The sequence below is a fragment of the Hoplias malabaricus genome, chromosome 2 (assembly GCF_029633855.1).
Source record: "Hoplias malabaricus isolate fHopMal1 chromosome 2, fHopMal1.hap1, whole genome shotgun sequence".
Lineage (NCBI taxonomy): Eukaryota > Metazoa > Chordata > Actinopteri > Characiformes > Erythrinidae > Hoplias > Hoplias malabaricus.
Genome location: NC_089801.1, coordinates 47,102,243 through 47,124,628, shown reverse-complemented (window position 1 = coordinate 47,124,628; position 22,386 = coordinate 47,102,243). Strand labels below are relative to the sequence as shown.

At 38.6% G+C, this 22,386-nt stretch overlaps 1 protein-coding gene across 4 annotated transcripts in view; it reads right to left on the bottom strand.

The window, feature by feature from the left end:
- The window catches only part of dnah6 (dynein, axonemal, heavy chain 6), a 162,699-nt gene that overhangs the window by 48,327 nt on the left and 91,986 nt on the right, over positions 1-22,386 (bottom strand). For all 4 annotated transcript variants that reach the window (XM_066659940.1, XM_066659943.1, XM_066659942.1 and 1 more), the window contains 9 exons: positions 21,455-21,686; positions 15,267-15,419; positions 14,427-14,567; positions 13,420-13,662; positions 11,301-11,468; positions 6,761-6,996; positions 5,496-5,757; positions 2,085-2,208; positions 1,077-1,273 (listed from right to left, as the gene is read on the bottom strand). In XM_066659940.1, the coding sequence (XP_066516037.1) occupies positions 1,077-1,273; positions 2,085-2,208; positions 5,496-5,757; positions 6,761-6,996; positions 11,301-11,468; positions 13,420-13,662; positions 14,427-14,567; positions 15,267-15,419; positions 21,455-21,686 (1,756 nt within the window). The remainder of the gene's footprint in view (positions 1-1,076; positions 1,274-2,084; positions 2,209-5,495; positions 5,758-6,760; positions 6,997-11,300; positions 11,469-13,419; positions 13,663-14,426; positions 14,568-15,266; positions 15,420-21,454; positions 21,687-22,386) is intronic.

The window sequence follows — 22,386 nt, the reverse complement described above, 5'->3', positions numbered from 1 at the left end:
TTCTGTCATTTTATGGTAACTGCACATAGTACTAAATATGACAAATATTCACAATCCCACCATCGAAATCAGCATCTTTTAATAACCTAAACCAAAACATTTTTATAAAATGAAAAAGTGCAGGACAATATTTGAATTTTTTAATTACAATATTATTTTACCAAAAAAAGTGCTTTTCCACTGAATGGCATCACCTGGACTCAACACGGCTCAACTCAATTTTCCCTCCATGCTTTCCATCTACCATAGCTTCCCCGTGAAACGGAGCCATTGCAAAATTGACATCGCAAAACCCCATCTCTAATAGGACCCGTAGGCTGTGAAAATCACATCTGTGGCAGAGGTATCGTCGGGTGCTGTTTACTCATCATGTATTCACGTGATATTTTTGTTTTGGGGATGGCTCCGTGCCCTAGTTCAACCTTATTGCATGTCTGGCTCTCGCTAGAGTTTTTTGTCTGGCACTGATCCAAGGAGAGTTTGAGCCTCTTCAAAGGACTACTGCAAGATTTACACGTCATGTTTAGCCTCTGCTTGGCCTGCTTCAAATCAGTAGCATACAGCGACTAAAAAGTACGCGGTTTTGCCTAATAGAAAAGCAAAGGAGCCAAGCCAGGCCGAGTCAATTAGGGAGAGTGCAGTGGAAAACAGCAATATGTGGAGGGGCTAGAGGTATCACAAACAATACTATCAAACAATAACCTCTTAGCTTTGTCAATACTGATATTTTTAAACTAACTTCAAAATTGAATGCAAAGAACTGATGGCAGAGCCCTGAAACATACAGTCAGTCAGTGACAGATTCTGTAAATAATATATACTAAAATATCAAAAATGTGTATAAAATTATATAATTGTTACTGAAACATTTTATATTGCGATATATTAACTACTTTGTAGTTACAAACCAAAACTACAATTACAAACCATTGTCCACCTATTGCTCTGCATACTTTCTTTGCCCCCTTTCACCCTGTTCTTCAATGGACAGGACCCCCAGAGGAACACCACTTAGATTATAGGGCCAACATTTTTGGAATATACATTTCTGTGAGGATTTAACTTTTGGACTTTACCTGTTGTCTGTAGTGGGAGGTGAAGGCTCCATAGTAAGCCACGCAGGCTGCAGCGATGAAGACATTTCCAATGACATTGTTGAGCTCCTGCTCAAACAAAGCAATGCTCTCCTGCCAGCGAACCTGCTCATCTCCCAGAGCAGCGGTCAGCTTCTCTGACCGGCCCAGGCGAGCCTCCGTCAGAGCTATAGTCTTAGCTACAAAGACACCAATAAAAACATACACACAAACAAACACAATGTATAACTGACAGATTGATCAGACTAGCATCCTTTAATTACATACTGAAGTCAGTATTAGTGCATATTTTCTCTCTCTCTCCTCTCTCTCTCTCTCTCTCTCTCTCTCTCTCTCTCCTCATAATTGTTCATTTCTTCTATGTCTTTCTCCATGTTTGTTTCCTAGCCTTTACTCTTACCATTCCTGTGTTTCTCTGCTTCCTTTTCCTCCCCCACTCCCTAAGTTATTCTTACTTTGCCATCCTCTTTCATTTTCCTACACTCTTTTTTCTGCTATCTTTCTCATTAGTTTTCACCTTGTTCTCCATTCACCTTTTCACCTTTCTCCTTGTTTCACTCTTGGAACGAGCGTTTAATGTGTAAATTTTATGTGTGTGTATAGCAGAACTGGAACGCCAAGCTGCTGCACCATTTGAGGAGGAATAGAGCACTGACTTGTAAGTTGCTGCATGATTTAAGGTGGAACAGGGCCGTGGGCTTTCTGGTAAAAATACTTTTTTTTTTTTCCAAATTTTTTTTTTGTCATTAAAAATTAAATGAAATGGCAAAACCAGCACATTTCTACAGTCATATTTTACTAACTTTGTTTGAAACTGCAGCACATTCTGTAATGTGTAGCAATTACGAATTAATGCATCAACAATAAAATGGGGCAATGATGTTGACTATGTCGAATAATAATCGTTGCAGTCCCATTACTAAAGCATCAACATTCTCTCTCTCTCTCTCTCTCTCTCTCTCTCTCTCTCTCTCTCTCTCTCTCTCTCACCCAATCCCTCTTTCTCTGCAAAGCTGGAGTCGAATTGTTCCTGTAGAACTTTGATCTGATTCTCCACCTCCTGCAGCTTGGCCTGTTTCTCCCTGAGAGTCGACATGGTAGTGTCTAGCTCTGCCTGTTAAACAACAACAAACATTAATGCAAACCAAAACCAAAGCAAAGATATCAGGACAAGCTCAATGACACACAGCAAGCACCACTGTAGTCCACAATACTACTGTGTACTTACAGAGTGATTTCTGTGAATAATAATAAAAACACAGTGAGTGTGAGGATACAGAGCAATTCAGGAGAACTCTCAAGTCCTTCATTCAGTCCAAATGATCAGGTCATACTTCTGTATTCTGTATCATTTTTTCATCAGATCATCTTATAGATTTAGTCTCATCATCCATCAACCTACTGTCCATCCCTACATCCATTGATCTGTCCTTTTTTCATCTATCCATTCATAAATCCATACATTTAATTACTAATCCACTTATCCTCCATCTTCTCTATTTTCATCAATTCATTATTTCATCCATGCTCCATCAGTTCATCCATCCATCAGTACATTGTCTGACATTCTTTTCATCCTCTTTATTTAATACCTACATCCATTGATCCATTAATCATTTATCCAGCTATCCTTTAAGCTTGAGTGGCATTAATTTTTTTCCCTGATAATAATTTACTATTAAACAATTTTTAACAATATTAACAGTTAATTGCCACTGGGTAGACTAATCCGTAAGCATGGGATTCAATTCCACTGTTATGCTGATGACACACAACTGTATATATCAGCCAAACCTAATGATGTTGCTTGTCTACATAAAATAACAGAATGTCTAACTGAAATTAAATATTGGATGATACAAAATTTTCTCATGTTAATTTCTGATAAAACTGAAGTCTTGTTACTAGGTACAGATACTCAGATACATTCACTCAGAAATGCTGCTATTAATCTTGATAATTCAACAGTAAAACACAATACCATCATTAAAAACTTAGGGGTAGCCTTTGATTCGACTCTCACATTTGATACCCACATATCCAATGCAGTCAAAACCGCCTTCTTCCACCTACGCAATATTGCCAAAATTAGGCATATTTTATCCTTAAAAGATGCAGAGAAACTAGTGCATGGTTTTATAACTTCATGTCTAGACTATTGCAATGCGCTCCTGGCAGGGAGCTCATGCAAAGCGTTACACAAGCTTCAGTTAGTTCAAAATGCAGCAGCCAGGGTGCTCACTAGAGCTAGAAAATTCAAACATATCACCCCAGTTCTCTCGTCCCTACACTGGCTACCTGTAAAATTTCGCATTGAATATAAAATACTCCTCTTAGCTTATAAATCTCTAAATGGTTTAGGCCCGCAGTATCTTACTGAACTTCTCATACCTTATCGCCCGTCACGTACACTTCGTTCACAGGATGCCCATCTACTCTTTGTTCCTCGCTTTAAGATAAACACTGCAGGAGGAAGAGCCTATTCGCACAAAACTCCTCAACTCTGGAATAGCCTTCCGGTTACTGTTCGGTGCTCAGACACACTCTCAATCTTTAAATCTAGATTAAAAACCTACCTTTTCAAACAAGCTTTTGGTTAATCATTCACTTTCAGGTTACTCCTTCTCTATTAGTGTTTTTGAGCTGGTTTTCATATTATCACTGTTCTGTATTAACCCTGTCATATGACCATAGCTACAGCTTTTTTAGTTAGCTTTCTAGTAACCGCCAACACACTGTCTGTCATTGGGTTCTCTTGCCTGACCCGTGGAAGCTTTTTCGCAGGACAAATTTGCCCGTTCTTTACCATGACCCTACTAACCTCTGTATTTTTATTTGTTCCCTTTGTCTGGTTTTCTTTCTCCTGTCTCTCTCATGCTTTGAGATGTCCTGCTGCTCTCCAGGTGTTGCCCTGATCCAGCCCCTGTGTATCCTGTACAAGATCCTGGCCTTGTCTCATCTACAATATCATGCATGGCCATGCTGTTTTATCTCAGATTAACTCTGCACCTACTTTTAACTCACACAGAATCCCTGATCACCTTCTCCTTCCTCAGACTCATACATCACTAATATACTACATTTATATTACTATAACCCCTTCATCTGTCATCATTTCACTTTTACTTCTGTTCTGTTCTCTGTTGTGTCTCCGGTGTTGACCTAAGGAGGATGGGTTCCCCGTATGAGTCTTGGTTCCTTCCAAGGTTTCTTCCTCGTGTGCTGAGGGAGTTTTTCCTTGCCACTGTTGCCCTTGGCTTGCTCATAGGAGGCTTGGACCCGGATCTCTGTAAAGCTGCTTTGTGACGACTTTTTGTTGTGAAAAGCGCTATATAAATAAAATTTGATTTGATTTGATTTAATAAAATGTTTAATTGCCCAGAAAATATTATAAATACTAAAGCACATGGAAAGCCATGGAAATGAACTGTTGTGTTTTACCTGATACATACACTATATGAATGAACATACTGGGACAGACCTCTTAGTCATTGAATTCAGTGTTTAATCAGTCCATAGGTGTATAAACTCAAGCATGAATTGCCCATGCAGTCAGACCTCTATCAATTTGAGTGTGGCACTCTAAATAGGATGCCACTGTTGCAACAAATCGGTGAAAATATGTTCTCTCCTAAATACTCCAAGATCTGGTAGGTGATATTGAATAATGAAAGCATCTAGGAACCACAGAAACTCATCCCCAAAGTTGCAGACAACATAAAGATATTTTTGTCCATATATTTTATTTAATAAAACTAGGCCAGCAATGGTGATCTACATATATTTTAAACATGTGTTTAAACATATCGCGAGTGAAGTATCTGTGGCCTCATGCAGGTTATCAAGCACTGCTCCTGGTCTCTTTGACTGTGCTTGCAGTTCATAATTTATTATATTGTACCATTCTTGCGAAACAGATTATTCACTCATATTACCAATAATCCATCCATCAATCCTTTCACCTATTAACCAAGTATCCATCCACCCATCCATTAACTTATAAATCCATCCATATATCCATGTGATAACATCCTTCAAACCTGCCCTTCCACCTATCCATCCACTTCCCTCACTATGGTGGTCGCTTTTGCTGTCAACATAACTGTACCTTACATGGTTATAATTTTTTTTTGATTGTGTTCATATATCATATGCCAGGACTTATTTTATGTTGTTTATTTTAAAAAAGTTCTCTATTGAAAGATGACAAATATCCCTATATCCTTCTGGAGAAGAGAATGTAATGTACTATTAGGGAATACAACTGGACTTTAAAACCACTGATGTACCTTCAAATCTACATTTACACAGTTTGAACTCTTAGTGACAAATAATGTATCTCTAACATACCTTGTTTTCTGAGAGTGTAAAGACTCCAAAAGGCATCTAGGGTGGACTCACCTGTGCAGCTGCTAATTTCTCTCGTTTGGGCCCGACCTCTTTGAGCACTCTGGAGTACAGGTCCATGGCCCTCACCCACATGCACATGGATTTACAAGCCTTGGACACTTTCTCCACCTTCTCAGGAATGAAGTCTGGGTTCTGGATGTAGCGATGAAGCTTTTGTAGGATCTGAGGCTTGATGTTGTCCTTATCATACTCTGTCAGCCTCCTCAGGAAATTTGAGTCACCCAGAACCTGCTTGGCGCTGGCCCAATCAGTTCTGGGGATGGGGAAATTATGGGATACACAGTCTTAGGTATTTGAATAAATCTTGTACAATGTAGAAAGTCTTAATGAATTATGCTGGAATTCCTAGTATGTTTTAGACATTAACTGAACTGTGTCCCCGCTACAGTTGCAGAGTGTAATTCACTTTTATAGTGTCCTGTAATCAAGGGGGAAAGGGGGTGGTCTCCTACTCTACTCCAAATGTTACACAATGCAGTTTCTGTAGTACTGAGCCCAGAGTATCAACAACAGAGGTTTTAATCTCCCTATGACAGGTCAGTGAAACATCACAATGATTTTAAAGCTGTAATTTTAAGTTAAAGATACCACCTAGTCTTCCTAGTCAGTAAATATTGAGTACATGCACCAATGCCCTGCACCAACCTTGATCATGGTAAAAACCTATAATTAAAAACAAAGACAAAGTCTGTCATGTAAATATACTCTAACCTGAACATAACAAAACAATTTTTCCTGAGGTTCAAAATATAATCTATGTTTTTATATAAATAAAATGCCTGAGTGTAATGAAACAGAGGTAGTACTCAATTCTGCTGTAGATTTTATGTAATTCCATCAATATAAAATATCTTAATCAATAGGCCTAAATACAAACCTTCAGATTTTTCAGTAAAGTTAATAAACAGACTGGTTTATTGAGTCAAAGACAGTGAAATATCTCCCACTTTCCTTCAGAAAAAAGGACAAGAGGCAGTGGGCAAGTTGAACTTCAACTTTCATATCAACTGAAACTTAACGACTTGGGGGAACAATATCAGAAGATATTAGACGCATGAAGACCATACACAGAGGTAATATATGAGAGAGAGACAGAGAGAGAGAGACAGAGAGAAGACAAAAAATAGAAGGAAAAAGAGAGAGAAAAAATCAGGGATAACAAGAGTGTTTATTTTTTTGAGGGACAAATTTAGCTTTAGTTGTTTTTAATTTGTTGTTATTGATCAGTATCACTCACACACTACATAAGCACTTACTTGCTGCTGAGTAGAATACACACAGCCTCCATGACGGTCATGACCAAGTCGGGTGGCTTTGTGAACACTCTTATCTCAGAGATGTCAGCCTTGTCCAGCGCATCCAGAGCCTTGTTAGCACTGTCCAAAGCCGGGAGAGCCTCATCCAAATCCCGTTGTGCATCATCCGCCATGGACTGTGTCTCCTCAGCTTTCACTTTGGCTAGCGCCTCATCCTCCTTCACCACCCGCCGCACCTAGGTGTGAAAGATCAAATCAAATCAAATCAAATTTATTTGTATAGCGCTTTTTACAACTGATGTTCTCACAAAGCAGCTTCACAGAATTCCTGTAAGACAAAGATTTGACATGAAATGTAAAAATCCCTAGGTGAGCAAGCCAGGGACGACAGTGGCAAGAAAAATCTCCCTCAGCTGAGGAAGAAATCTTGGGAGGAACCAAGACTCACAAGGGGTGACCTATACTTCTCTGGTCAATCTACTGGTAATAATAGTTAGGAGACCGTGAGTACTTCAGTGTTGGGGCAGCTTCAAGGCACTTGGTGGTTGCTGGAGTGTGGGCAGCTGGTCTGAAGCATGGAGGAGGATCTGTCCAGCAAGACAGTTGGGCAGTCGTTTACTCGGTAAAATGAAAAGGGATTGAAGTAGTTTGAACTGTTTGGTGTTTGTAAAGCAGAAAATGTGAACATTTACAGAGTGTGGCTAATGACTCCGGCAGATCTGACTATGACAGCTTTAACTAAAAGGAGAGAACCAGAAGGACACACAGACGTGGGAGCATCCTGAAGCACTGGCATCCCTCCGCTTCACTGTCTACAAACCTGAGTGATCGCGTGAAGCGGCGGGACGACAACACCAGCGTCTCAGTTTACTATAATTCCCTGTGTCCATGGACCCCCCGGATCTGCCACCTTTATCTATGGGGGAGCATTAACTACCAAAAGATAAACTAAACAAATAAGTTTTTAGCCTAGATTTGAAGATTGTGACTGTGCCTGAGTCCCAAACATTTTCTGGAAATCATTCCAGAGTTGGGGGGCTTTATAAGAAAAAGCTCTTCCCCCAGCTGAGGCCTTCTGAATTCTGGGAACTATTAAAAATCAAGTATTCTGTGATCTGAGTAAACTTGGAGGCTTGAAGGTATCTTGAAGGTATTCAGGAGCGAGCCCATGTAGAGCTTTATATGTTAGTAACAGAATTTTGTATGCAGAATTTTACAGGCAGCCAATAAAGTGATAATAGAACTGGGTTATGTTCAAATGTTCTAGTTTTAGTGCGGACCCTGGCTGCAGGATTTTGAACTAGTTGAAGTTTTCTTAAATTTCTGCTAGTGCATCCTGACAGCAGCCTTGAAGTAATAAAGGCATGTACTAATGTTTTTCTGCATCCTGCAAGGATAAGGCATTTCTAATCTTAGCGATGTTGCGAAGATGTAAAAAAGCTGTGCTAGTGATACTGCCTATGTGTTGATCAAATGATAAATCCGGGTCAATTATGACACCAAGATTTTTTGCTGCTGAACCAGGTATAACTGGAAAGTTAGCGAGATTTAAAATTAAATCTGATAATTTATTATTTGCCACCTTTGGACCCAAAAGCAGGACGCAACATCCAGCCTTTCACGTCTTTTACACAATCCTCTATTTTCTTTAATTTGTGTTTGTCATTGGGCTTGGCTAAACTATACAATTGTGTGTCGTCTGCGTAACAGTGAAAGTTAATGTCATGGTTTCTTATAACTGTGCCTAGCGGTAACATGTATAATGTAAATAATAACGGTCTTAAAATAGAGCCTTGCGGAATTCCAAATCTTACTTTAGAATAACTTGAATTTAAATTGTTCACTTTTACGAATTGATAACATTCCGTTAATTAAGATTTGAACCATAAAAGGGCTGTCCCTGTAATTCAAACCATGTTTTCTAACTTTTCTAGGAGAATATTGTGGTCTATCGTATCGAAAACTGTGCTGAGGTCAAGAAGCACCAACAGGGATACATGGCCTTGATCAGAGGCAAGAAGAAGATCATTTGTTGTCTTGACTAGAGCTGTCTCTGTACTATGATGTGGCCTGAATCCAGATTGATCCACATTGTTTAAGACTAATTTCTAGGGTATTTTAGTAAATTACACATACTCCACCTCCTTTGCCTGATAATATTGGGTTATTTACATAATTATAGTCTAGGGGGGTGGCTTCATTTAGTGCTGAATATTCATTTGGTCTAACCCACGTTTCCGTGAGACAGAAAATGTTGAATTTATGCTCACTTATGATATCATTTACGATGACTGGTTTTGAGTTTAGTGATCTTACGTTGAGTAACCCAAATTTTAGTTCTGAGGTGTTGCTCTATCATATGTGTATGATTTAATATTAATTAGGTTGCTGAAACAGGCTGATTTTGTTTTTCTCCTTTTACATTTAATTCGGGGAAAGACACAGTCTCAATACAGTTGAACCTAGGTGACGCCTCAAGGCAGTTTGCAGAGAGTCGGTTTAGCCTGTCTGTCTGCGGCCTGGTCCTGGCTCTGGATTGTCAGCAGCTGTTTACACTACTCTGCTGACTAACTAAAAGACTATGTGCTATGCTGCAAGAAAGTAAGGCAGCACTCTCCCACATGGGATGGATACTATCACCTACAAGACCAGGCTTGCCCTCAAAACATAACCAATTGTCTATAAAGCCCACTTGATTTTCGGAACACCACTTGGACATCCAGCAACGGTTACTAACTTTTACTGCTGGCGCCCCTAAAGGAGCAGCTAATTTCACGTGTCGAATAATAGAGTCTCCTATAACCAGAGCACTCTTAACAGTCTCCTCAGCGGGTGCTTCGCTGAGCAGGGCAAACCTGTTTGACATGCGAATCGGAGAAGCGTGGTGTCCCGGTGGGCTAGCTTTGGCCTCAGCATTAGCATCAGCCTTAGCTTTCCGGCTATGTCACCAAGACATCACCCATTCACCCCGCTGTGAGGGCTCTAATGCCGGAGTCGAGGGGGTGCTAGCTCTCCCTAAGGCATCCGGAGTTGCTAGCACTGAATCTTGCTGTGTAGTGTCCCCCAGAGTCCGAAAACACATGTCGGTAGTCAGTAATGAATGAATATTGTAACTGAGAGTTTACTAAGTATACACTGGACAACCATAACTTTATGACCACCTCCTTGTTCCTGCACGCATTGTCCAATTTCTTAGCTCTATTGACCCTACAGGAGGACTTTGTTGTTCTGCAATTACAAACTGAAGTCCATATTGTTTGAAGTCCCATTGTTTGCCCCCTTTTACCCTGTCCTCCAATGCTCAGGAACATCACCAGACCACCACAGAGCAGGTGTGTCACGCCTTCGTCCTGTCATGTCTGTTGTCCCCGGCCATATGCTTTAGCACATGGCTATGTTTTGTTTATATCCTTGTCTCCGCCCTCGTCCCGCCTCCTCGTCCGTGTCATGTGTTAACCCGTCCTCGTTATCTGTCCAGGTGTGTCTCGTTTGTGTCTGTATTTAAGCCCTCTTGTTTCATATCCTGTTGGTCGTACATTTCTCATTTCTCATGTCTAGTCGGTCGTGTTTTCGAGTCTGTCCGTCTGTCTCCACAGTTTCTCCGTGTTTGTTTCCCTAGTCGTTGTTTCGTGTCTCGTTCCTTCGTTTTCTCTTTAGTCTGTCAGTCCCGTTTGCCCTGTTTAGCTCCCCTTGTTTAGTTTAGCCTGGTTAGCTCCCTGTTTGTTTTCGTTATGTTAATGTATCTTTGTTTTGTTATTCTCCTTTATTAAAAAGCTGTGTTTTAGCGAGTGCGTCCGCCTCCCTCAATCCGCCCCTCGCCCCTGACAAGGTGTTACGTGCTGCGCTGCTACGAATGGATCAGACACGAATGTGTCTGGATCAGGAGTTTTTAAAAACTGTGTACACCCTTACCTTGTTGGTGCACCTTGTAGTTGATCGTCCTCTAGTCTTTCATTAGTGGTCACTAGATGGTGCCCACAGGACACTGTTGGCTGGATATTTTTGTTTTGTGGACTGTTCTCAGTCCAATAGTAAACCTGAGGTGTTAAAAAACTGTACCACTTGTACCAGCACAACACACACTAATATACCGCCACCACATCAACCATTGCAATGTTGAGAATGATCCACCATGAAAATCATACCCGCTCAGTGGTGGTCCTTTGGGGGTCCTGACCATTGAAGAACAGGGTGAAAGGATTTTAACAAAGTATGCAGAGCAACAAGTTGATTAGTGTTTGTAATTGTAGAGCTACCAAGTCCTCCTGTGTGGTCAGTGGAGCTGAGAGAATGGACAGTGAGTGTCAAAACAAGCAGATGGTCATAATGTTATGATTGACTGAGGTATATACTAGGTATATATTCGCATAGACATAGAGCATTTGACATATGTTTTTATATGTTTGACTTACAATTAAAATTATGTTACATAATTAGAGTGTAAACAAAGAGAGTATTTAGGCAATGCTAGGAGAACCCTAGTCAGCCATGTGGACAGCAGTTGTGTTATTCACTATATTAGCTACTCATATAAACACACCTGATCAGCTTTCTCCTGGTCGATGGCGAGCTTCTCCATCAGAGCATTAACGTCAATAGATTTCTGTTTAAGCACAGGCTCCAAAGCCGATAGGTCAATCTTCATTTTATCCACAAGCTCATTGGTCTCTAGCAGTTTAGTGAGGCCATTCTTCACTCGATCTCGAGCCTGCCCAACACAAACACTCATTATGCTTCATAGTTTTAATCTTGCATTAGTCATAGCAGTGTTGTGCTCAGTTTGATGCATGCCTGAACTGCACAAGTTTAATCAAATGAAAGAGTGCTGACCTAATGACTTTCTAGAAGCTTCTACAGAACTCCAGAAGTGACTACTGTAACTAAATAAATGTTGTGTATGTAAGGTTACAGTTATAATACAGGGGCAAATCTGTCATGTACTGAAGTTCATTCCACTAAAGATAATGTAACTATGCCTTGTATTGTTAGGCTGTAGTGTCATGTCAAAAATGTTTTAAACAACTTTACATAATGTTGTAAGATCATATCCCTGAAGCTTGTGTAACTATATCTATGTTCACATTAGAAGCTTCATTAATGAATTTGGATATTTTTTTTCTCTGTTCAGATCTTGATGGTTCACATTCATGTATGGGTACCACTTTAAAATAAGACTACACAAGGTTTGTAAATGATTTAAAACTCTGTTTATTACATGGATATTAATTAGGTTGCAAACATCTTAAAAGTCATTAATAATCGTTTTTAACACAGAGACAGAAAGGGCATTAACCCCTTTTTTCTTTCTAATACAGAAAGTGTCAGAGAACTTTACCTTGAAAATGTCAAGGAAAAGAATAACCTGAGACCTGAGAATGTGAATTTAGTCATTGCATGTGTTAATTTACACATTACCATCAATGTCAAAAAAAAAGACATTCTATCTGGGATTAAGTGATTAAACTTGGTGGTTAAATGGATAAACATTAACAAATATGTGCAGAAGCTGACAGGCTGAATGTCGACTGATGGATGTAGATGGATGTAGGGCTCACTATTTGGCAAATAACGGGTCACAATAAAGAAGTCAAACTCACCCTTTCTATGTGTTACTTTTATTGTATTTACAACCTAATTAATAACATTAATAAACAGATTTAAAACATTTATAAACCTTTATAAGTGTAGTCTTATTCTAAAGGTGCACCCATAAATGTCTGTGACTATGGAAGCCTAAGGTAAATTACAATATAATTACTATTTTAATACATTTGTTACATTATCACACGAAAATGTAAATTCAAAATGGGAAATATGTTTTAAATACAGATACTCATGAAGCATTCAATTCTCAGTGTAAATGAATTAACAGTAGGAACCTGAGTTTGAATTTTCAGCTACAAATGTGCATGTATGAATGGTAAATATAAATATAAAAAGTTAGTATTACATTGCCATTTTGCATATCGCATTGTCGTTTTAATTTTGCTACTAATATGCTTCTATAAAGTGACATGTAGCTGTCTGTAATGTAAATGAATCTGTCCATGAAATGGCATGCATGTGCACATCGATACATTTATGCAGCTTCGTCCCAACTGGGTCCCAAGCCCTTTGCAGTGCATGATGTAGGTCTTTAAATAACAGCTTACCCACAAGTACTGCACAATATGTCTAATGCAAATCCATTTATATTCAGCTATCACCTGCATGGCTTGTTTTCTATGATGCAGAAGCCACAGATTAATCACCTGTGCAGTGCACAACATAGAAAACAGAGCTGTTTGGGATCCAGCCTGCATGACAACAGCACTATGTGCATGCATACAGACAAAAAGAAACGCATACATATTTGTATTGTTATGCGATGGAATCTAATGTCACACATTAATGAGCAAACACACATCATGTCCCAAATCACCCACTACTTTCCAGAATTCAGTTTCCTATAAAATTCACTATATTGTGAGTAATGTACATAGGGAATAGTGAATAGGAGGCCATTTCGACCACACATACCCAAGTTTCTGAAATCAAAAGCTGTATGGGTAGGCTTGTGTTATAATCGCTTGCTGGGTTGTGGACTTGATTTTGGAGTTGGATTACAGGCTCTATTGAGGGACATGTGTAGGGTGAAGCTATGAATTTACAAGCCTTACCGCCTCCAGCTGCTCTCTTTTCTGGCCCAGCATGCTCAAGTAGAGGTTAATGAGTTCTAGGTAGGAGGTCGGGGTGGTGTAGTAGCGGCGGCGGAGCTCTGAGTAGAACTGTTCCGCCATGTCCGTCACACTCATGTGGATCTCCACGCACATCTGAGACAAACAGCTCTTCATCTCCTCACTACCAAACTCCACATTCTGGAAATAAGTCTGGGACACAGAGAGGAGAGCCTCATGTGGCCACTGTTAGAGAAGAGAGCGAGAGAGGGAGAGAGTTAACCATGTCACATTATTAAGTAACTACCAATATGTAACAATAAAAATATATTCACAATGCTTTGTTTATATCACCAAGCCCTGGTATATTTCTGTAAGAATACCTAGCAGATATTCAAATACTCCTGACAGTGATTACCCTAACACCCTGCTCTTCCAAACAGCCTGCAGAGATCAGCATAAGCCTTATTAGAGAGAGAGATTGATAGATGTAGGCAGTAGTTAATGTATGTATGAAATAAAAAGTGGCCCCTAAAGCGTCTGTGGCCAATTAAATCGCTAGCTAAACACAAGCTGCTTTCTCTCTCTCTCTCTCTCTCTCTCTCTCTCCCCCCCCCTCACTCTAAGGAAACATGATTACATCCATCACTCCTCATTTATCTACAGAGGGTAATGTCACTGAAACCCCTGCCAAAGGCGAACAAATATACACCAGTGATTATACAAACATCTTTACACACTGCTGCTACAAGCTACACTTTACAACCTGAAAGACGTTTACAAGACGCTTTTGTATATTGTGTATTAATGGAAAATGGAAAAGTTGGGAAAATAGAGGGAAAATGTTTGAATCTTGTATTACAAATTATATGCAAACATGCTTTAACACCTATTTGTACATGTAACTGTAAGAACAGGAATAGTCTGGTCCCCAGTGGTTGTTATAGGCTTGAAATGTAGCATATGAAATGGATGCGCTGATATAAAAGTATTTAAATGTGGACTCTGACCTGTATGAACCAGTCAATGGTGCAGCAGTTAACTAGTGATGGGAACATTCGACACCGAGACCTGAAGGAATCACCCACCGGACTCATGCACAACACAATGTGCAGCTTCTCCCTTACACGAGAGATAAAAAACTGGAAAACCTGTACAAACACACAAACATACACGCACAGTGCTCAGCATCTTACTGATAAAAATTCATCTGTGGAAATTCCAAGGAAACCAAGGGACCTGAAGCACGGTTCCTGATGATTTGTCAAATGAAATATTTTTGTAATTATTGTCTATGAACAGGTGGGCAGTGCAGTTGTGTTTAAATGAGCTCAGGAAGTTCAACAGATAGGACACGAAAAAATCTGATTGTTTGGGGAACAAATTGATGAAAACAACAAGCAAAAATACACTGGATAGATGGCTGGCTTAGTGGATAGACTGATGTATGGACGTATCTGTGTATGAATAGATGGATGGATGGATAGAAGAGCAGGAAAAATAGGTGTATGGACTGATGTTTGGTGGTGTGTGTATGGATGGATGGATGAATGGCTGGCATGGTGGGTTAAGATGGGAATAGCAGGAAAAAGTGCACCGATGGATGGATGTATGGATGACAGATTGAATGTCGATTGATAGATGTCAGAACAGAACAGACTGATAAACAGATGGATGTGAATGAATACATGAACATATGAGTACATGCTGTATGGATATACTGTACCCTTGGAATATATATTTCAATAGGTCAAATTGATGTACAGTTGAGCAGATGCAAGACAATGCAAGAAATATATAAGGAAGATGGTGCAGATATGTGAATTTTTATTGGCCCTTGGATCCTGTACCTCATCACGGTTGCCCTCGGCAATACCAGCCTCTTTGGCTTTGGGCCGTGTTGCAGCCAAAACATACTCCAGCTCATCCTTCTCAAACAGACTGGGCACTTCTCCGGAGTTCAGCATGTTGTTAATGTCCTCCAGAAACTCCTCCACAACAATCTGAAACACATTTACCACATCAAAATTTCAGCATGGAAAAGTAACGTCGTAATAATAATGGACGAATTAAATCAAACTTAGTTAATTTACTGCAGTAAATCAAAATTATAATGAGGAGTACAGCATGTCACTGATGTGTCCAGGAACTCCTCCATCATCAGAATTAATGAAATGAGTAACCACTCCTACTAATCCAACAGGGATCACATCATTATTTATATGAATGAATTTGGATTGATTATTAGCATTCACCAGCAACAGCTCCACCTCTGTTATGGTGAAAAATACCAATTAGTTCACACTCAGACAGCTAACATCTTAATTTCCTGAACTTTATTGATGTATTTGTTGTTTAGGAGGCACCCAAAGGTCAGTGGTTAAAACTTTTTGACTTTCGGATAACTGGGTTTGAATTTCTGCAGCTAGACAGGCTACTCATAAAAGGCCATTCATACCAACTTCAACCTCTGAAATATAAACTAGTACTGTGGTTAGCTTTTGCAAGTAAATATTTAGATTTTGTTGTTTGTTTGTGGTCAAAAATAGCATTTCTGGGAATTTCTGATGTTGGATGAAAAGATCTGGTTCAGATCTGGAAAAGACTCAGCCCCTTCCGCAACAGCTATAGACGATTCCCTGCCTCTTTTAAATGTTTATTCCTGAGGTTTGAGCGCAAATAATAAACAGGGAGCAGCAAGAGAGCAATCATGTTTACATCCAGTTAATGGAAGTAAAACAGAAATGTAGTACAGGCTGGTGTACAATCAGATCTCATCTGGTCAAACAGGGGATGCGTTTTACTGAGAAGTGTAAACAGAATCTGGTCAAATATACTATACAGATACAAAATGCATGTTAATGCCAGGTGTAAACAAGCCCTTTGAGCACACAGGCACAGTCCTAACCACCCTCCTCAAAATGTTGCCACAAAATTGGAAGGATAAACAGCTCTAAAATGTCTGTAGCATTATATGCATCATTCTTATTTTTGAATAATAGCCTTCGACCATTATCTGTCTATAGCCATACAAACTTTGCTGTGAATGTATTATGTATTCAGGCAGGAGGAAACATTTTACATTATATTTGAGAAGGTAGACCATTTCAAGTAAGCTCAATGAGAGGATGTTTTCGTGTGTGTGTTTAACAATTTTTTTGCACACATCAGTATGCCACATCAGAATCCAGTGTATATTATACAGCTGAATATGAAAGATTTATAAGTTATCAAAATTAAAAGTGGATATTGTTCTACAACAAAAAATACTGTTTCTACAAACGGAAAATAATAGCAAATGTGTATCTTTGTTTTTCACTGCTGGCTTTACACTCAGTTTTTTGGAACACTTATTTTGATTCTGCTTTTCGTCTGTTTTGCTATCCACTGCATGGACTTCACTGAATACTGGTTATAACAGTCAATTCAGTATTTAAAATGTGTCTCGCTGTATTTATAATATGTAAAATTCGGTTAAAATGAAAATTCATTATAAATGAAGTGTCTTAAAAAAATATTAAGAAAATAATTAATATTAATTATTAATAATTAATAATTAATTTCTCTCAACAAAATGTGAGAGAGTCTTAGAATTTTTTGGAGAACTGTGTATAAGAGCATTCTTACGAACTACTTAAGAGTTTATCTTAAGATCATGAGCACCTGTAAGTATATTAGGTAGTTGAAAGGTCACTCAAATGTCTGAATGTGTGGGATTAGCAGCAGAGATGTCAGGTTTGTCCCTGAATTAAACAGCTGGGGCATTCAAGTTGAAGTCGATCAGATGTCACAGACATGAAGGCTGGGCTAGGAGAGATAAGAGTTTAAAGTGGCAGCTGAGTAGGAGGAAAGAGAGAGCTCATAGAGAAGCTGAAATAATGTGATAAAACAATTATGTTAAGGCTGCAAATTAGAGCAGAATGTGAGGTGAAATTTCAGGTAAACACTGAAATGTAACTACCTGCACACGTATATACCTCATAATTCACTTGTTTTCTCATTTGATTATAAATATCTCTATAGTGTGGCACAGCTACCCTGCCTCCAGTCAGGTGAGCATGCCAGGGATGACAGTGGCAAAGAAAATCTCCCCCAGAGCTGAGGAAGAAGCCTTAGGAGGAACCAAGTCTCACAAGGGGGGGGGACCTAAACAGCTCTTTGGCCAATCTACCTACAAGTTATTGACAAACAAAAAAGGACCCTATACATCACATGCTTCTGCTGTTATGCTCATGTGTACTGATATAGTCATAGTATATATAATATAAGCAATGATGATGACAATATTATTATTGTTATTATTATTATTATTATTAGTAGTAGTAGTAATAGTTAGAAGTCCATGAAAACTTCAATGTAGGGTGGGCAGCTAGTTCAAGGCAAGTGGCAGTGTGTGGCAACTAGTCTGAAGCATGTAGCAGGAGCTCGACAGTCAGACATCAGTGTCTGTATAGACAGTTGGGCCGTTGTTTACTCAGAAAAAAGTAGAGAGATGGAATAAGTTTTGCTCTGTTTGGGTGTATTCCCAGAGTGTGGCTAATGACTACGGCAGATCTGATTATAATATATTAGCTAAAAGGAGAGAACCAGAAGGACACACAGACACAGGAGCACCCTGAAACACTGGCATCCCTCCGCTCCACCGTTGACAAACCTGAGCGATCGTGTGAAGTGGCGGGACGACACCAGCATCTCAGTTTACTATAATTCCCTGTGTCCATAGACCCCCTGGATCTGCCACCATTATCTAAGGGGGAACATTAACTATCAAAAGGTAAACTGAACGTGTGAGTTTCAGCCAAGATTTGAAGATTGTGACTGAGTCTGAGTCTTGAACATTTTCTGGAAGATCATTCCAGAATTTGTTTTTATAAGAAAAGGCTCTTCCCCCAGCTGAAGCCTTCTGAATTCTAGGAACTATTAAAATTCCAGTTCTCTGTGATCTGAATAATCGTGGTGGCTCGTAACAGGAAATAAGTCATTTCAAATCTTGGCAATGTTGCAAAGATGTAAAAAAGCTGTCCTAGTGATACTGCCTATGTGTTGATCGAATGATAAATCTGAATCAATGATAATGCCAATATTTTTTTGCTGCTGAACCAGGTATAACTGGAAATTCAGCAAGATTTAAAGTTAAATATGATCATTTTGAATCAAGTGAATATAGCATAGCAAAAAAATTATTATTCCTTAGATTGTGAGAATATGCAGCCCATTTTTAGGACTAAACATTGTGGCTGCAGAACTGATGCAACAAAGGCAAAGGAACAGATATTTTTGAAAAAAAACAAAAAAACAAACAAAAAAAAACAATTAGATTTAGTCAATGAGGGTTAATTTCAGAATATTCCACAGTACCCCATATAAAAACTCTACAGTACTCTTTGTACTGTACTCCCACCCCAGTTTAAAGAAGCGAGTGATTCATGCATTTAGAATGTCTCATGTATCAATAAAGAATCAATAAAGAATGAATTAGTTATGCCCTGCTATATAAAAGGATTTAAGTTTTAAAGATTCAGTGCCATCGATTCTCCTTTGATGTATGTACATACTCAAGCATTCATTTTTTTTCTGATTTCACTTATGAAATCATGAAAGAAGCTAATCGACTTTGTCCATCAAGTTGCAATGCTCAGAGGACAGAGGTATATTAGTGAGACCATATGTGATTTCATCCTTCTATCTGCCTTTTTTGGATTATTAGTAATTATCACAATAACAATATATTGGTTAATGAAAATATGAGTTAAAACATTTGTGTTTTCTTGCTTGGTAACACTTGGTACCATAGATGTTCATAAGGTTACAGGACGCCAATTAATATATAAGCCTTTCATGAAACTGACATAAACATACTTCAATAAAGGATTATTACAACCAGTATTAGTTGTCAGAAAAAAAAATCTGCTTTAATGCTTATGTCATTTTCTGTCATGTTTTGTAGACATCGTGTCAGTTGACATTAAAGAATTGTGTAGCGTCATATAGCTCAATGAACAGCGTACCATGCATTTTAATTCTGACAATCAACTAAATATAATTTAATGTGAAATGTTCAAACGTTTGCACGCACTTATAACTGAAGAGGATAGTATAATGGACAAATATCAAATATCACTGCGTCAATGTAGATCAGGTTTTAAACTGTTCAGACAGCTAGAGATTTCTAATACAGTAATACCTTCACTTACGAGTTTAATTCATTTTGTGACCGAGCTGTAACTCAATTTGCTCGTATATCAAATTAAATTTCCCCATTAAAATGAATCAAAATGCTATTAATACATTCCAGCCACCCAAAAATGTACACACCAATTTTTTTCTTTTTTGCTCCCTTTTTAAAATAAGCAAAAAGAACTTTATAACTAACAAAAAAGGTATAAAAATACATAATAAAAGAGAATGTAAAGAAATATAATGGTTTTATTAAGTGTATTTACCTTGAAGATCAGATGAAGATGCTGGTGGAATAGATTGGCGGAGGAGATTGAGGAAGTTTTTCTTTTAATGCTCTGTCGCTTAAATTAACTTACTCGCTACACACTTAATGCTACAATGCTACAAAAAACAACAATACGACAGAGATGCTTGCATGGCAAGATAACCAAGTGAACGGAATGCTCGCTGGGCTACATAGTGGCGGGTGGCATAAGTTCCTTCACAACTCAGATCTCGGCTCGCATCATAAAGCAATTAACTGCCAAGCAACAGTTAAAACTTTTAACTCCTATTTTAGTTGCTTTAAATATATATATATATTATTCTTTTAAAATGTGTAATTCAAAAACAATTTGTAATTGTTTTTACAGCTATAAAGGGGATTTGTACGATGGTGGGGAAATGCTGTTCACTCTGGTTTGTTAAAATTTTATTTATTTTATTTTATCCGTTTTGAATTACCACTGAAACTCATTTGTAACTCTAGTTGTTTAGGTTTGTAGCACTTTCAGTAATGCAGATACTCTCACATACGAAGCAGTAATAGGGCAATATCCTAATTTCAGTTCATGATTTTAAATGTTTGGGGTTATCTCCATTGTCCAAAAAAACCCCAAAAACTCCAGATGCTTCTGCCATGAGCAGAGAGAGAGCCTAGCATACTTATTTACAGACACTGGGGCTTCGCAAACACAGCTTTTTGTCTTGTGAAGCACTTAGCATGCAAAACATGCTCTATAAATAAACTTCCCTTGCCTTGTATATAGAGCAGAAAACTGTTAATTTATGTATTTTTAAAACAAAAGCTATTTGATCCAATCCAAGGTTCTTTTGAAAGGTCACCGCTTCAAATGAGAATAAGAATATTTACATATTTAGGGACGTGGATTATATGACAAAACATTTGTAATCATATCACACAGCTGAGTATCTTATAACAGAGCCAAATATTTAATAATATACAAATTCTGTTACAAATTACACTAGACAATCATTGAATCAGGAACATTGACCTTGTCTCTACCCTCATTGTCCATTTGATCAGCTACACCAACCATACATGAGCACTATCTAGATCTACAATTACAGACAGTAGTCCACCTGTTTCTGCATATTTTTTTTTTATCTCTTTTGCCGTGCTCTTCAATGATCAGGACCCCACAAGACCACTAGAGAGAGTGGGTATGATTTGGGTGGTGGATCATTCTCAGAGCTGCAGTGACACTGACGTGGTGGTGGTAGTGTAGAGACTTTATAGTCTATTGCTGTTCATTATACATACATGCCATTTTTAGTGTCATTATAATAACTGTTCCAGGGTTAAACGTATTGACCTGGAAGACATTTACCTGATATCATGTTATTAACGTAAAGATACAATACAATATATTATTTTTACCATCCTCAGTCGAAATATTAACCATGATGACCAGACGTTGGTTAAACATAGAACCTCAGTAACATAGTTACCAATCACTGATTAGACAAGTGACTATGATAACCAAGTACACTACTTCATATATAACAGAATGAGTACAGGATTGAGTCCTCTGTATAGTATAAACCAGCATTAGGAACACATCCCCCCAGACTGTACCTGAGAATCAGTGAAGAGGAAGACCATGTCCTGGCCTTCCACACCCGCCAACTTGTACAGTTTCCGCAGGTCGTCATGGAAACTGTCGTAGTTGTAGCCTCGACTCAGTTCGATCTGGAAGCAGCGGTAGCCACATATGTGAGCAGCCAATCGTGTGAGAGACTGTTTCCCAGTCCCGCCAACTCCCACTAGCAGGGCATTCCCTCGCTCTTGGCGAATCATGCGAGCAATTCTGAAAACAAAGGTGGGAAGTATAGTTTGTGGTTATTCATTCCTACTAAGTTCTTACGTTTGGAGCCCCATAATGACCCTGTGACCATGAGCTTTAACCAAACTCCTCCCAATTCTTCTTCCTCTTTTTGTTTATTCACATGTAACAACCAGTCTGTTTTCATACCACCACCACCTGAGGGTCTTATTTCAGAGCATGTGTAAATTATTGTACACATACACACCACTGAGCAAAAGTCGAAGACCACAAGACATTTATTACTTTCCTATCAAAACATTAAGAACAAGTTCTGTATGATTTGATATAAACAGCTTTAAAAAGCATTTTGATTAAAAAAAAAAAACCCACTCAGATTGCACCATCTCCCTCGATCACAGAAGCCTACTTCATACATACATACATACATTTTCTTTTCCGCTTCTCCATTTCAGGGTCGCGGTGAGCCTACTTCATGTGGAGTTTTTTTGCAAAAGTGCACTAGATGGGAACACACTTCATTTCACATAATTTCTGAAGATATTTCCTAATTGTACATCTTTTGTACAAGTTTTTGGATGGAACCCGGCTACAGATGCCTGACTTATCTCTGTTTCCCGTGTTATCATCATGACAATTTTAAAGTAACTGATTAATAACCATGCCAACCAGTCTCAGATAACTAATTAACAACAGCAACAACAGCTAAGTAAACATAATGGCA